Raw genomic sequence first — 17,785 nt, forward strand, 5'->3', positions numbered from 1 at the left:
GAATGAAGGAAATTGCTCCATGAGAAGCCGAGAAAATGCATTTTTTTAAAGTATACCGATTTTGAACTTTGAGGGTTACATTTTCTCCAACCTAATTTTTGATTGGAATTTTGCTATTTTTGGCAATTTTCACACGTATTATCGATAGTTTTTATTATAATAATATATGTTATGAGTATTTTAAGGATATGAAAATTGGTGTGGAGAAAGCCGACAAAATTAAAAAGGTGATGGTTTGAAAATTATGATCCTATTGTTTATATCTTTGCCGTAAATTCCGGTCAACTTTGACCGATTATATCTCAGGAACTACTCATCATAATTAAACGTTTTTTCTTTTAAAGAAGTGTCCTGCCGCTGTTTTTCGAATACCGTTTTTATAATTTAATTTAGTTTATTATTTCCCGAGATATTCTATTTGTTTGTAAGCCAAAAAATTCTTTATAATTTTAAAATATTCCCGAGGCCGCTTAAATAGACCAATTTCAATTCCGTAAAGTACATTAGATAGGTATAGTGTCTTTTTATGAAAAAATCATAGTTATTCTTATGCATCATAATTATTGTCGTTATTATAGTGACCGTAAATTTTTAATTAACAATTCAATTGTTGCTAATAGGTCTGGATCCCGCGTATGAAAAAAAAGTTGATTAATAGCAAGCTGAAAATTTGTTAATAGCTTAAGGGTGTCTAGTCGGATAAACTTTGATATATGGGAACACTGGAACAGGGGAAGTTTTAATTGTGGAACAGGTTAAAAATTTGGAACGGTCACACCACGAAAACGGCACATTTATTTTGTCCGACAGAACAGACTTAAACTCTCCGAACAGAGATTAAACTCTCATGCAAAAATCAGACTGCTATTTATCACCTGTCATAATTCCTGTCATTTAACATATTCTACATGTTCCACTCATTAAAACACCCATTTGGTGATAAATAGCACTCTGATTTTTGCATGAGAGTTTAATCTCTGTTCGGAGAGTTTAAGTCTGTTCTGTCGGACAAAATAAATGTGCCGTTTTCGTGGTGTGACCGTTCCAAATTTTTAACCTGTTCCACAATTAAAACTTCCCCTGTTCCAGTGTTCCCATATATCAAAGTTTGTCCGACTAGACACCCTTAAGCTATTAACAAATTTTCAGCTTGCTATTAATCAACTTTTTTTTTCATACGCGGGATCCAGACCTATAAACTGTTCGTTCAATTTCCATCGGCTTCTGGAATTATAATCTATACGAAAAGGGCTTTTACATTACCAAATTATTTAATTATTGATTAACATTTACTTATCCAAAAGTTTAGTTGAAAATTAAAGATTTTGTTGGAAAAACCCGCTTTTTCCGGGGAAAGTTTTCATCGAAGTAAATCGGAAAAAACACTTCTCTATGCAGAATTTAATTGCGGTGAATTTTTATTTGAGTGTTTTTGGTGTAAAGTTAAAATCTTTGGAGTTATGGAGCAAAAATTGAAAAAAACACGATTTTCGGGCGCCATTTTGTTTATAAAAAAAGTAGCACACTATCTGTGGACTTTGCATACCTATATTATTAATATATACAATCATAAGATTCGATTTCAGCAATAAAATTGCTGGTAAATAACTTTTCCCAAAAATGGCCTATTCTCCGATAATCAGCCCAGACTATATAGTATATCAAATAAATTTAAACACATACCAATCCTAAAATTGTAGATTGTCTTTCTAAAACAGTTTTATTTAATTTAATCTCTCTAATGTTCGATTACAAATCCTTTTTGATAAAATCATCGCGCTAAAAACTATCATAAGGACTGCATTGCTTATGTTCCCTATACTGTAAAGTCAAGGTGGGACAGACTATAGAGTTGAGAACATACAAAATAATTTTTTTAATAATCTGTATGTAACGAAATGAAAATAGAATTTCGAATGCCAACCGAAATAGAAAATCATGTGTTTTAATTTTCGGCACTGTCAGAATCTGAGCTATCACCAGTATTTATTAAAATACACTAAGCATCAAAATTAATGCACCATCTAAGGGGCTATCCTAGTGTAAAAGTATGAAATTCATATATTTTTGGGAAATGTCTAAAATTAAAAGTACTGTACCAATTACAGTAGAACCCCGATTATCCGTGCTCCTCGGGACCGGACATTGGCACGGATAATTGAAATGCACCGATAATCCAAACATTTATTTCTCATATACATTGCGCGTCATAGAAAACGGGCACCCTAAAAAATTGGTTATTTTTGAGGTCACGTATCTCCTAAACCTGTTGTCCGATTTAAGTGATTTTTTGAATATGCTATAGCCCTATTCTTTGCTAATATCTCTGTAATAATATTTTTGCTAAACAGGTAAATTTTCATTGTATACCGGGTGTACGAATCAAACTGTGTTTTTTTCTCAAAGTTCGCAACACCCTGTGGAATATTCTAGCATTTATAAAATACTGAAATTAAAATCCAACTATAGCCTCAGATTTTCTTAACATTCTGATTTTTGGCTCTTTCGTTTATGTTGGATAATACAAAAGTTATGTACTTTAACAGCTAGTCATGTTCTTCATTAGTATAGGTTGTTTGTAAATAAGTGCGACAAACTCTAAGGGGCAATTCTGCATGAAAAAATAATGACCGTTTGCTTTATAAACTTATGTCCGCAAATGCTTCGTTTACGAGATACGGGATGTTGTATTTTTTTTACAAACTGACGATTTATTTTATTGTCCTAAAACCGGTTGAGACATGCAAATGAAATTTGGTAGGTTTTAAGAGACAGTTATTGCGAATTTTTTGACTTGCAATTAAGAATTTTATATTCACCATTGGCGTGCATACGGGTAATATGACCGATCATATTACCCGTATGCACGCCAATGGTGAATATAAAATTCTTAATTGTATGTCAAAAAATGTGCAATAACTGCGTCTTGAAACCCACCAAATTTTATTTGCATATCTCAAGCGGTTTAAAGCAATAAATAAATCGTCAGTTTGTAAGAACAAATTCAACATCCCGTATCTCGGAAACGAAGCATTTGCGGACATACGATTATAAAGCAAACCGTCATTATTTTTTAATGCAGAATTACCCCTTTGAAATTTGTCGCACTTGTTTAGAAACACCCTGTACTGAAAAAGAACATGGCTAGTTGTTAAACTACATAACTTTTGTATTTTCCAACATAAGCGAATGAATCAAAAAACAAAATGTTAAGAAAACCTGAGGCTATAGTTGATTAATTTCAGTATTTTATAAATGCTAGGATATTCCACAGGGTGTTGCGAACTTTGAGAAAAAAAACACAGTTTGATTCGTACACCCCGTATACAATGAACGTTTACGTGTTTAGCAAAAATATTATTGCAGGGATATTGACAAAGAATAAGGCTATAACATATTCAAAAAATCATTTAATCGGACAATAGGTTTAGGAGATACGAGACCTCAAAAATTACCCATTTTTTAGGGTGCCCGTTTTCTATGACGCGCAGTTTATAATACATATGTACGTGAGCAATATTTTTACTTTTTCGAAAATTTTGGGGGGAGGTCTACCGATTTCCCCCAAATTTTAGTATGTTGTTGTCCTACAAGAAAAATGGCTCTCTGAATTTTTTCAGATTTTTTGAGCTCAGGCGGCCATTTTGTGAGCTTTAAAAAACCAAAAAATAACAATTTTAACACTTTTTTGAAGAATTTTTTTCAAGGATCCCTCTTCACAGAAAATGTTTTTGAAAACGTCATACTTTATCTACTGATGTCTACTTTTAACTTGAATTTTTTTAACTCTTGTCAAACGTCAAGGCGCCATTTTGGTAAAAATTAAAGTAGACCCACCTTTTAGCAAAAATGACCATATTCAAACAGCTATAAAACAGCTTTTAACCCGCCGTTACACGCGTCTTCTATTGTGACGTGGTTGCACGCGTATAAGCGTCGCCCTCACCTACATAAATTCGACTTATTTCTAGGAAGAATGAATGTCAACATGTATAAATATAAAATGGGTTGTACTCACATATTATTGGGACCGTGCAAGTTCGGCAAAGCGACCTCTATTTCTACGCTCTGTACTTTTATTCGCACTTTTAATTATATTGGCCAATTATATTAGTCCTGGTTGCTGGATAATTGTCAAGGCCATAGTCCAAAAAAATAATAAGAAGAAAAAATAAGATGCAGGTTATGTTTAGCAAACGTAAACAATTGTATATAGTAAATAAAATTAGTTATTAAAATGCAGTACTGCAAGCAAAATACAATTAATTAAATTTACCTTTATATAATAATTGCATATCATATCAATATTGTGGAGCAATATATAATTTTTCTGCGTCAATGACAGAAGGTATGAAATATACGTCAATTTGACAATTTCAATTGACAATATGAATTATTTAAGATAGTTGCAATATTTCTCCGCGACTCGCGCACGGTCGTTTCTCGTTTCACTTCCAAGTACTTGCACACCGCGAAAGTCTCGTAAACCAATTTTTTTTTATTAATTTAACAAAACAAAAGTAAAAATAATATAGATCAAAAGCAAGTTTTCTTAATTTTCAATTTCAGCAAGCCACTGAAGAAATTAACGTTCTTTACGCGAATTAATTTTACTAAAAATACAAATTAAAATTAAAAACTGTTCTGAAGCTATTTCTTTGTGGCATTTATGTAACTAACTATTAATATTTTGTATTTTGATAACGACGTCCGAGGTGGAATTCGAAACGTCAATAAAATCAATTTTTCAAGTTAAATTGTGGCTTATTTCCCAATTAGAATAGGTAAATTTAAAAATGGGTGCTTAACCAGTGGCGCACCTAGAATTTTCCTCTGGGGGGAGGGGGGTTTGCTTGGGCACCGAAAGTTTTTTGTATTATTTGTGAAAGACAAGTTACATTTTCCTACTTTCTTTTATATATATTTCTATATGCTCTGGGTGGGATTTTAACTCCCAACCCCCCCCCCCTCGGTGTGCCACTGTTCCTAACCTAATCCAAACAATAATATTTTAATTCAACCTACCTAAATATTAAATAAAAACCTAAAAGTTTCTTTGAGATAATAGAAACGTGATTTCACTGTGATTGCACGCGCAGTGAGGAATTCCCTCACTTGAAGAGGGATGTCTCTTCTTTCAACTATCACACAGCACACTGGTCGCCTGAAATATTCTATAACTTTTTCATACCCTCTCATAAACCATGCTAAAGGCATTCCTGGGTGCTTAAGGTTATCGTATTAGTTTACACAATTTCATTGGTTATAAACAAATATGGTGAGGGATTTCCTCATAGCGCGTGTAATGGCGGGTTAAGTAACGCAGCTATACTTGGGTAGTAACTAGTCGAAAGATCGTCTACAATTTTGTTTTATAAAGTTTTTTTCATGCTTCACAACTTTTCAAGCTACGGTCGTTTAAAAAGTGCTCTTTTTACAAAAAACGCGTATTTTCGCATTTTCAAAGAGGTGCAACTTTTTTCTGCCAACTTCGAATTGCACAAAAATTTTTTTGACGGTAGTTTTTAACATATATTATAAGCTTCTAAGGAAATTTCTTTGGCTATTTGCTTTTAGATCCTTCGACTGAACCTCTAAAAATAGATTTAATTCTAAAAAAGCCGAAAATTTGTATTTTCGAGGCTTGGAAACTTATATAAGTAAGTTATCATTTTTGAGGTTGGCAAGTGCCTAAATTGAAGATTAAATATTCAGTTTTAAGATTCTGGTAAAAAATGGAGGCCTATTTTAATACATAGCGTTGTTTTGTAATTGTTAATTATTCGCGTCTCCTCGTATATTAAGCCCCCGCTCCCATTCTCATAATAATAACTAATTAAAAAACAACGGTCTATATTAAAACAAGGCCAGATTTCTCACCAGAATCTTAAAACTGAGTATTTAAACTTCAATGTAGGCAGTTAGCAACCTAAAAATTGCAATGTACATTATGAATTTTCAAGACTAGAAAATGCGTATTTTCACATTTTTCAGTTTTACACCACTTTTAATTCGAAAACTATCAACTTTAGAGAAAAATGGAGAAGAGACCTTTTTTGTTTAGAATGATCCAAAAAACCTAAGAAAATATTTTTCGGAGCCAAAAACAGTGATTAATTTTTTCATACAGGAACGGCCTCACAATATCGACTATACATTCACTTTAATTAAATCTTAAAATTGTCATAACTTTGGTTTCGTAAACGGTAGGAACTTCTTTCAGAGCTTAAAATAAAGGTGTTTTTTCTACTTTCATAATTCATGATGTATGGAGGGGATAAATAGCCCCTGCTTTAGCGGGGTAGGTCAACAGGTTAAGGTATATTAGCTCACAAAGGTATCAAAATTCGCGATTTTTTAGAGGTTCAGATGAAGGATTTAAAAGCAAATAGCCAAAGAAATTCCTTTGGGAGCTTATAATATATGTTAAAAACTACCGTTAAAAAAATTTTTTGTGCAATTCGAAGTTGGCAGAAAAAAGTTGCACCTCTTTGAAAATGCGAAAATACGCGTTTTTTGTAAAAAGGGCACTTTTTAAACGACCGTAGCTTGAAAAGTTGTGAAGCACGAAAAAAAAACTAAAACAAAATTTAGACGTTTTTTAGATCTTTCGACTAGTTACTACCTAAGTAAAGCTGCGTTACTTAAAAGCTGTTTTGTAGCTGTTTGAATATGGTCATTTTGGCTACAAGGTGGGTCTACTTTAATTTTTACCAAAATGACGCCTTGACGTTTGACAAGAGTTGAAAAAATTCACGTTAAAAGTAGACATCAGTAGATAAAGTATGACGTTTTCAAAATCATTTTCTGTGAAGAAAGACCCTTGAAAAAAATTCTTCAAAAAGTGTTAAAATTGTTATTTTTTGGTTTTTTTAAGGTTCACAAAATGGCCGCCTGAGCTCAAAAAAATCTGAAAAAATTCAGAGAGCCATTTTTCTTGTAGGACAACAACATACTAAAATTTGGGGGAAATCGGTAGACCTCCCCCAAAATTTTCGAAAAAGTAAAAATATTACTCACGTATATACATACATATGTACCTACCATAAATGGATAACAGAAAAAATAAATCTTTCATTATGAGTCTCCTTCTCGGCGTATACGGTTTAAGTCGAGTGATTTACGGTCACGCTACTTTGATAAAACCTCAAAAATGCAATTTGAGTAATAGAAAATCATAGCACGGATAATCCGCAGCCCGGATAATCCGCACACGGATAATCGGGGTTCTACTGTATTTTGAAAATTTGCATGAGCATTTATTATAAAATGAAGTAAATCTAAAATGATCTTCATAAAAAAGTATTGAAAATTAAAGAATTTTTGTGCTACATATTTACTGGCATAGTGAAAATAAAAACATAGCTCTACTGCTGCAGTGATTGGGACTAATAGAGATCCTGAAACATAAAATTTCAAAGTTATTATTGAAAAATAAGTTATTTTCTATACCATCAACTAGGGGTTTTTTGATCAGACAAAAAATGTCAATTTGGCGGTTTTTGAAACTGAAAATGTTTTAGCTCATTTTAAAATTTTTTTTCAACACTTCGTCATTTTTGCAAATTTTAATATTTTTCAAAAATACTAGTTGATGGTATAGGAAATAACTTATGTTTCAATAATCACTTTGAAATTTTATGTTTCAGGATCTCTATTAGTCCCAATCACCGCAGCAGTGGAGCCATGTTTTCATTTTCACGGTGCCAGTAGATGGAGCATAAATCGTTTAATTTTAAATATTTGTTTATGAAAATTGATTTACATGTACTTCTTTTTATAATAAATGCTCATGCAAATTTTCAAAACAATTGGTACCGTACTTTTTATTTTAGAAATTCTCAAAAAAAGTATATATGCATTTCATATTTTTACACTAGGATAGCCCCTTAAAAATGGGACATTTTTGATGTCTCGTATTTTCTGTTGTCCGATTTTAGTGATTTTTTTAATATGTTATAGCTTTCTTCTTCAAGAATATCGACGTAATAATATTGTTGCTAAACAGAAGAGTATTGTATCGTTGTATAGCGGGTGTAACACTGATAGTGTTTTTTATTCCACCCTGTGGAATATTCTAGCGTGAATAAAATATTGAAATTAAAACTCAACTGTAGCCTTAGGCTTTCTTAACATTTTGCTTTTTGATTCATTCGCTATATTGTTTAATTTACACCGACTATAGACTATCATCGACTTTGTTTTACTCTCATTAAGTTTTAACTTGTTAGCATCCAAAAATATCTAAATTCTTTTTAACAACCACTGCATCTTTCTAACAACCTTAACAATATCATCACCACTGCATACAATTAATGTGTCATCTGCCAAAAGACTAATAAATTCCAGACCCTCAACATAATTTACATCATTGATGAAAATAATAAATAATAATGCTCCAAGTACCCAAAACAATTAGGTAGTTCTGTTGATTTACTTTGGCTTAACTGCACATAATGAGTTCTTTTTTTGAGATATTCGTTAAACCATTTTATAACTATTTGTTTAAAACCATAGTACCTCAATTTTTTAATTAACAAATCTATGTTCTATAGTTTCAAAAGCTCTTCTAACGTCTAAGAATACAGCTACCACATATTTATTGTTATCAGTAATTAGTTTCCACTTTGAGATGGTAAGTTGTATTGTTGTTTAGCATGAGTGACCCTTTCGAAACCCAGACTGATTGCAGAGAAAAAGATTATACTTATTAAAGTATTCCATTATTTGGTTGTAAACCATTCCATTATTTGGTGGGTTTTTCAAGTACTTTCTCGATACAAGGCAGTGTATTGATTGGTCGATATGTAGATACAGTAAAACCTGCCATATCCGGATCAATGTGGCGACAGACTGATCCGGATATGGAAAAATCCGGATATCAATCAAGACCACTTCTTTTATAGTCTCTAAAACGTTTTCTCCTTCATACATTCCAGTAATCAACGCCATCAATAACCTTCGTCGATAGACCCGTTTTATAGATTCTATAATACATTATTTCGCCATCTTTTAGTTCTTTTGTATCGAGATGAGACGGTGCGTTGTCCAACAGCAGGACTGCTTTTCTCGGTATATTTCAGTAGATGCGGATGGCAGAAATGTCCGGATATGGGGAGGTCCGGATATGACACGTCCGGATATGGCAGGTTGTACTGTACTTCTGATTTAATTTGAGTTTTTGGGACAGGTGTAATGGAGCTATTTTTTACGTTTTTAGGAAAGCTTCCACTCTTTAAGTAATGAAGAATTAATAAAATTAAGAACAGCATAGCCAGTTGTCCCAAAAGTTTTCTTTGAAAATTGTGAACTGAGTACATTATCTAAATTTTTGCAGTTTTTTAAAGAAAATATCATTTGTTTTAGTTCACATATTGTTAAGGGCTGAAATTCACTCATGAAGCATTCAACTGCAGGTAAACTATTATCAGACCATTCATGAGAGTTGGTAAAGCTAGATACTAGCTCCTCAATACTCTTTGCAAAATAAGTATTAAACAAACATGCCCCCCTTTCATTCTTTGCATTTACACTACTTTCATCCATTCCAAAGTTAATTTGTTTATAATTTATATATTGGTCTTTATTTTTTATTAATTTCTTTAAGCATTTTCACATTTCCTTTGAATCATTTCTATTGTTGAAGATGCATTGGAAGAACTGTATATTGGAATGTTTTAAGAAGGGACCATTGAAAGGTCAATTCCATAGTAAACTAAAGTTAATCCCCAAATGCATGTTATTAATGAAAACACTATGACAAAATGTATTACCAAAATACAGTTAATTATAAACTAAGTTGACTAAGACATGGTAAAGATAAAAATAATTTGATTTGAAAAGTTACTAAATATTCATAATTTTTGGAGAAGCTATACTTTGTTTCACGTTAAGAACGGAACATTGCGCTTATGGAGATCAGTGTTGCCAAACCTCTCAGGCATGGCTCCCTACTGGACTGCTGATATACTATTCAATCGAATCAGTACGGAGTGGCATTAGTGTGCTTCTATCGTCTATATGAAATACATAGCGTTTTTCATCGATTGTTATTTGTTTCGAGCTTCTGTCATATGTTGTATAATCTGTGTATATTAATATACACGGATTATATGACATATGACAGTAGCTCGAAACAGATGACTGAATGAAAAGCCCTATTGGCATTGTTTATATAGGGAGATAGTTGGTCAGCCCAACAGGTAAATATGTTTGATTCAAATTGAGACAGTCACCAGATGTCCTCACTAGTGATGTAACGAATGTCATTTTTTTAACATTCGCGAATACGAATGCGAATGCGAATATCTGCTACTGACATTCGCGAATGCGGATGCGAATGCGAATGTCCAGTTTTTTAAATTTGTTTCTATTTTTGTAATGTTTCCTAAATTTTTAATGAAAAGTTAATTGATATTATTTAGTGTAAATCAATCTGAATCTTAAGCTTTATTACATAATACCAAATAAAAAAAAGTGAAGGCTGATAATGTGATTATACAAATCTATTGCCCTTCATTTGTCCAAGGTTGAACGTAGGCCTCCCCCTTACTTTTCCACTCATCTCGGTTCAGTGCTAATGCTGTCGACCTGGTCGCTGCGGATCTCTTTAGGACATCCGACCATCTCGTCTGTGGTCTGCCCCTTCCTCTTTTGTAGTCCCAAGGTCTCCAGTGAGTTATCGCTTCATTCCATCTTCCTTCTCTTTGTCTGCTGTTGTGTCCTGCATATTTCCATTTGAGAGTAGCTGCATGTTTGAGGTTAAGTTACCTTTTCTTAAAAAAAAGATGAGAAGTGAATAGATTTTGATTTTATTAACCTAATATTATCTTAAAATTATTTTTTTTTCTGGTTTTCATATTCGCAAAACATTCGCACAAATTTCGCGAATGCGGATGCGAATGCGAATATGCAAAAACATGCGAATATTCGCGAATGCGAATGCGAATACGAATATTCGTTACATCACTAGTCCTCACAATTTCTGTCAGGGTCGCAACGTCAAAATGCATAGACACCAAGTTGGATACGATCCTATTCATAACACCCCAACTCACATAAATATTAAGAAAAATAAATATATAGAAGAGTATATTTAGAAATTGAATTAATGATGTCATGCTACTATACATTATATTTAGTGTGACCAACTCCAATTCAGTCGAATTCGGGACAAGGCTGAAAAAACTACCTGAAATCCGAGACTTTTCAATGAAAATCGGGCCATTTTTTTTAACATAGAACTTTAATATTATCATTTTATTTATTATTTAACATTTTTATCTTGACAATGATATTTTTGATGAGATTTAGCCACAATTGGTTGTCATGATAATTACATTTTTGTTAGTTTTTGACGTTTCGACTTCCAATCCGGAAATTGTTCTCAAAAAAGGAAAATTTAGAAAATCAACTAATGTTGGATTTCCATGTAAATATAACCTTAGGTTAATATAAAAATGTAATTATCATTACAACCAATGGTGGCTTAATTCCATCAAAAATATAATTGTCAAACATGCCAAAAGAAAACCGCTTCAGAACATTTTTATGTCAATTACTTCTTACTATTGTAGTGTGTTTCTAAAAATCATAATTGTCTTGCAATGAACTATAATACCACCGTATAAAATGTATGCATTTTGGTTATGGTATTAGAATATTACACTCTAAGACATTGTCGACTTTTTTCATCCCACCAACTCAATTTGATGTGAATTCGTAGAAAAATAACGTATTCAAAATAGAATTTTACCAAAACATCGAAAATTCGGATTGGCCGGAAGCCTTGCCCAGGACGCCGGAACACGACTTCGTAATTCGGGCCATGTCCCGGATTTTTCGGGCTAGTTGGTCACATTAATTATATTATACAATAGCACGGACATCATTAATTCAATTTCTAAATATATTCTTCCATATATATTTATTTTTCTTAATATGTATGCGAGTTGGGGTGTTATGAATAGGATTGTATCCAACTTGGTGTCTATGCATTTTGACGTTGCGACCCTGACAGAAATTGTGAGGACATCTGGTGACTGTCTCAATTTGAATCAAACAAATTTTCCTATTGGGCTGACCAACTATCCCTATATAAACAATGCTATTGGTCTATCTAAGCAACATTCTATTCTTAACGTGAAACGCTGTATAGGAGACACGAAGCCAAACGATAGAAATGTGAATTATATTTGCAAAAGAGTGGAATTGACAAAACCCAAGACAACATCTGGAAGTATAAATGGGAAGTCATCACCCAAGTCATATCCAAATGCCAAAGAAAATTATGATGATGGTCCTTGTAGAATATTATAGAAACAAAATATATTTTCTCAGTTTACTTACCACCATATTCATTCCAGTAGTATATACTCCAGGATGTTTGATTACACAATCTCCAGTTTTTATCATACATTTCATTTTGCCACACTGAGCACAAACTGGTAATCTTTGAACATTTTGACAAAAATAACAAAATGCACGACTTTTCTGCTTTCTGAAATAAATCAAAATAATTTCTTGCTTGATCTAAATGCAATTTACTCAACCTACCGATGGCACTTTTCACATTCCATGCAAATATTGCAAGGATGGTCAGCTAAAGGAACTTTTTCTTTGGCAGTTCTTATTTCTTTTTGCCTTAGCTTCTGTTTTTCAGCTTTTTTTCTCTGACCTGTTTTTTTCTTGGGCATCTTGAGGGTTTATTAAAATTATTTAATAAATTTTTAATAAGTGACCTAAATGTCAAGGACCAAAACCTTCCGAACCTTAGACACTTGTCTAAGTTCCGAACTTGGTATAATTTTCAGGTTATGGTCATTCAATGCCAAAAAAAATATGATCACGTGTCACTTATCTGTCAACAGTACGAATATTTATTTAACAATCATTTATGATGAAGAAATAAAAAATAAATAATTATTTTTGATAAACTTGCTTCTAGAAGATGATTAAATGCTGTGTGCTTATTCTTGAATCGAGAGAAAATTTTACTCCCTACTACACTAGCTCGCTTTTCTACTCCTTCATAATTTCTCTCGATTTTAAAAAGCTGTATTCTTGAATCGAGGGAGTAGAAAGGAATGAGAGAAACTGCGAACAGTGTTGCCGGATTGTTGTTGAAAATTTGAACCAATCACAAAAGTTAAATATTCGCAAATGACCTACCGTCAACTGTCACTGTCAACCTGATCATTTGTTTTGTTTACATGATTTTTAATTTTTCGACTTCGGACTTCGACAAACAAAAAAGAAACAGTTTTTCTGAAGAGTGTAGAGTATTTTCCTAAATACAACTCTTGGCTAGTTGTTTTGATTGTGGCTTTTAATTTATTTGCATATACATGCTGTGATAATAGTATTGTTTACCAGCTTTACACCTTTATTTTATTTCTTTGTTGAGGTTTCTTAAACTGTGATTAAACCGGCCTTTATTTTCTCTTTTTGTATGTACACAACGTTGACAAAGATTTCTCGTGTTCTCACTAACGTTACATGTTTTGTCTGTTATTCAGTGTGTCTATTGGTGGTTGTTGTCTTTTTAGATATACAAAAACTATAACCTACCTAACTTTGTAGAATAAATAAGTAACCAACAAATTAAATTCATATTTAGTTTAAAATAATTCTGTTATACAGCAGGATAAAATAATACAAATGATTTTAGTAGCACAAAAAATATGATTAACTTGGCCACATGATATACTATACACTATGCTAAAACAAAAAAATGAGAGATTATACACTTTTGTATGTATAAAAAAGAATATTGTGAGGGCAGGAATATGTGTACACCCACTTACATAATTATTTATTGATAATAAAATTATACATTGATTAAACCAAAGAATATAAATGTTAAACGAATATAAATGGAGAGTATATATTCTCTGTTATAACTGATTAGCATGTATGAGAAGTCTGATATCAATATTTGCTCGCTATCCTCTTGTTCTCCGGTTAACATTTGTACTTTACAACTCATTCTAAAAAAATATTTTTTGTATAAAATTGTGTAGTGGGCTAATTTTTCTACTTTAACAATATGCACATCATTCCATTTCATTGTTTCCTTGCTGATATTTTTGGTGTAGTTAGTGTGTTTTTAACTAAAGCTTAATATTCATGAAATCTCGAAAGATAATAGTAATATAGGGTTTTCCAGTTTTCTTTGCCAAATTTAGTATAGGTGTTAGTTGTGAAGGCACATACAGTGGTCCTCCTTTCAGAGCATTTTATTTTTCACGTTCTACAAGAGCATGCATTGTATCGCCCTAGTTTTGGATGTGATCTACCACAAAGAACTTATGAGTAATGCTTTCAATATGTGTATTTAAGACAATGTATGATTAAAGGGCATATATAAACTTATTTTTATTTTGCCCAGTGCAATTATCTGAGTAAAATATGACGTTTCTGAGCCCAACACCGAAAGTTACAAATGGGCTTAACTGATTAAATAAAATAAAATATGACGTTTTACTGTAACATGATCCCTCAAATATTTCTAGTAAACAACCATCTATTTTGTTAACACCCCTACAAGCTACCTGTCATGCCATAAAAAATAATATCCTTGTTTATTATGTATATCGTAAATTGTATAATTGTAACAGGCAAGCCCTCTTTTATAAAAAAATCACTTCTGTCTCTATTTGGAATAACCTGAACTGCTAGCAAGTCAAAACAACATACTAGAGTTTTGACGAAGAAGACAGTTTTAAATTGTTTTCTTTTCTAATTGACCTTGGTTCTTTCATTAATGTGAGGATTAAAGCTTTCCTGTTTTTTCAGATTCTCTTCATTGGATAGATCTTTAAAATATTCACAGAAAGAACATGCATTTTTTTTGGCTGAAAAAATTTAAATATTGTACTCAGTATTAAAAATATGTATTTCCATATAAATGCTTTTTAATAGACTGACAATTATTTTCTGTGCACTGCTTTAGATAAAACCGATACATTTCAGATAAGTTCAAGCCCCCCTGTAAATATATTCTCTGTGTGCGAGCTAAGCAGTAATGAGATTCCATTATAGGAAAAGAATATAAATTATGCCTTCTTGTGAAAATATTAATTTCTTTCATAATCTGTCCTTGGACATTCAGTCTTTGAATTTTTTTAACGTTCAAAGCCAACTCTGAAGAGTAAAATTTAGAAATCTGTTTGCAACTGAGAAAATAAAACGCTTAGGAAAAAAATCAGTTACAAAATGAAACAACTCGAATTATTACACTTTGGAACTAAAATAATTAGCATTTTATGACAAAATATATGTGTGACATCTTCACTGAACGTTATTATAGAGTTATTACCATTTTTAATTCGTAAATATTGGTTTATTGAAGCACTTCCCAACATTTGCCTCGAAACCACTATAATTCAACTTGTTACTCTTTGAAATATCTTTGTATAGATATCTAATAGACATTATTCTATAGATATGGAGATAGATAGAAACATCCATAAATCTGCATATGGAAGTTACATTATAACATCTACATGTGGATTGAAGGATAAGTTTCAGTGTAAAATGACAAGATCTGACATTGGGAACCCTCTCAATAAAAAAACCCCTCTAAATTGTAATTAAAAACCAGAGTTCCATACAATTGGATCAGCTGAGATATTTCAGACAGAAAAGATTTTATTATGTAACAGAGAGAGGCATAGAAGACTTACTATCACAAAAACAGCTATGAATATGAAACACATGAAAATATGAAAAACAGCTATATACATAATAATATGCATCCCAAACAAGGATATTGAAGAAAGCAGATAGAAATAAAATAGACGGTTTTGAGACTTCTCTTAGTTCTCTCCGCTTTTCTAAGGTTATGTATTGTTATTTTCACTCCCATTTTCAATTTCTCTTACATACTACCAGTAGAAATTATTACTCCCTTAGGGAGTGACATTTCTCTCAAAGATTAAGAGAATTTTTTTCAAGAATACAGCATTTTCGGTTTTAGGGAGCCACGCCTACTTTTACGTCACTTTCTCTTACCATTTCTACTCCCTGAAATTCAAGAATACGGGCCCTGGAATAATAGATATAACGTTAATATCATCTGTGACATATCCACATACTTGTGGAATAGAAGTATTTCTGCAATAAAAGCAGAAGCAGAACTCCGAAGAGTTGGCAACATTGTGCCAGCCACGTAAGATTGACAATGACGTTTGTGAAAATGATTATTTCTGTCCAAAAAGATTATTCAGAAAAAATGTACAGTGCACTAATTTTTAACTGATATTTTTAATAGGAAATTATTTATTTAATAGTAAGTGCTTCTATAATTTAAATTAAGTATCGATAGTTTTTTGTGTGTAACATGTGAAGAGGTGAAAAAGCGTTATTAAACTTTATTAACAGAAAAGCAATTCATTCAGGTTCAAAGTCAAGTAGTAAGTAGTTATAATTACTCATTTTAAGAATTCCTTGTAAGAAAAGACGTGTAAGTAGACGAGTTTGAATGAACTTAATTGTTGAAATAATTCAGTGTTAAATACAGTGTATATTTACTGATAAATAGGTCATAATCACATTCGAGGTCAAAATAAAGAGAATTCTGATTTTACCTATTACTAGCTTATGAAAGAAAGTATTTGTAGCTTAGCAGTGCTTTCACCCTCATAAAATTGTCTAATTACAACTCACGAATAAAAGAACCCCAGTAATCAGTTAAGTACATTTGACAAAATTTGTCATTTAATGTTTTTAGATCCCTCAGTTTACTATTAACACACATTAATGAATAGGGTTCATTTTGATAATTGGCTTATAATTACACCTTATCAATTTAATATTCTCCTAAAAGAGTAATAACCTAACATTTTGTAGTAAAATAAAGTAAAACATTCTGAAGCTGTGTACTTTATTTAATAAATATGTTTCTATATTATCTTATAATAAATCAATAAAGATATCTTGATATTATAAATAAGTTTAAATAAGAATAGTCCCAGTTAAAGTTATTGTATGAGAAAAAATAACAATGTAGTAACTAGTTCCATTGTTGTATAATTAATGAAATTAATTCTTCTCTTGGTGCCTATTCGTTTCAAATATTGGCAATAATTCTGGCTATAATTATTTTATTAACTGATGCTTTAAATAGATTAGTTATTGTTGTGGAGAACCATTTCCTCAGGTTTTTTAACCATGATATTCTTCTCCCAATTCCTCATTTTCCAATTACTTTGCCTTGAACGATTATATTCAGTAATCTGTATTTAGTGCCATTTCTCATTATGTGTCTGAGATATTCTAACTTGCTTCTTTTAATCATATACATTACTTCTCTTTCTCTCCCCATTCTTCGTAGTACAGTCCAGTTGGTTATCTTGTTCGTCAATGATATTACTAGGATTCGTCCTTATAGCCACATCTAGAAGGCTTCAAGTTTTTTCTTTGTCGCTTCAGTGAGTGTCCAGGTTTCAACTCCGTAGTAAAATATTGGGATGATATAACATTGTAGGAGCCTTACTTTTATCTCCATATTAAGGTTGGGGCTTTTAAAGAGTTTGGCCATGTTGAAAACACTCATAGCCTTTTCTATTCTACACTTTACTTATTGTGAGTGATCCTATTGCTCATTTAATATTGTTCTAAGAGAGGAAAACTGTTTTACTTTGTCCACTGGTGTATTCTTGATAAACAGTTAGATGTCTCTAATTTTATTTTTGCTGATGACCATACATTTAGTTTTTGATATGTTTACTTGTAGTCCAAAACTTTCAATTACTTCATTTACTTTGTTTATTAGTTGCTGTAA

At 31.9% G+C, this 17,785-nt stretch overlaps 2 protein-coding genes across 3 annotated transcripts in view; one reads left to right on the forward strand and one right to left on the reverse strand.

The window, feature by feature from the left end:
• Positions 1-12,792, reverse strand: part of LOC114326569 (zinc finger protein 330 homolog) — a 31,352-nt gene extending 18,560 nt beyond the window's left edge. Inside the window, exons 1-2 of the mRNA XM_050645100.1 lie at positions 12,556-12,792; positions 12,349-12,499 (exon numbers count right to left, since the gene is read on the reverse strand). Of these exons, the coding sequence (XP_050501057.1) occupies positions 12,349-12,499; positions 12,556-12,695 (291 nt within the window). The 5' untranslated portion in view covers positions 12,696-12,792. The remainder of the gene's footprint in view (positions 1-12,348; positions 12,500-12,555) is intronic.
• Positions 12,793-16,146: 3,354 nt separating this feature from the next.
• The window catches only part of LOC114326568 (protein transport protein Sec24A), a 44,803-nt gene continuing 43,164 nt past the window's right edge, over positions 16,147-17,785 (forward strand). Inside the window, exon 1 of one of the 2 annotated variants that reach the window (XM_028274962.2) lies at positions 16,147-16,291. The gene's annotated coding sequence lies outside the window, so the exon portion shown is untranslated. Of the gene's footprint in view, positions 16,292-16,339; positions 16,416-17,785 lie in introns of those variants that run through there. The other variant, XM_050645099.1, reaches the window with a different exon arrangement.

Source organism: Diabrotica virgifera, chromosome 3, assembly GCF_917563875.1.
Source record: "Diabrotica virgifera virgifera chromosome 3, PGI_DIABVI_V3a".
NCBI lineage: Eukaryota > Metazoa > Arthropoda > Insecta > Coleoptera > Chrysomelidae > Diabrotica > Diabrotica virgifera.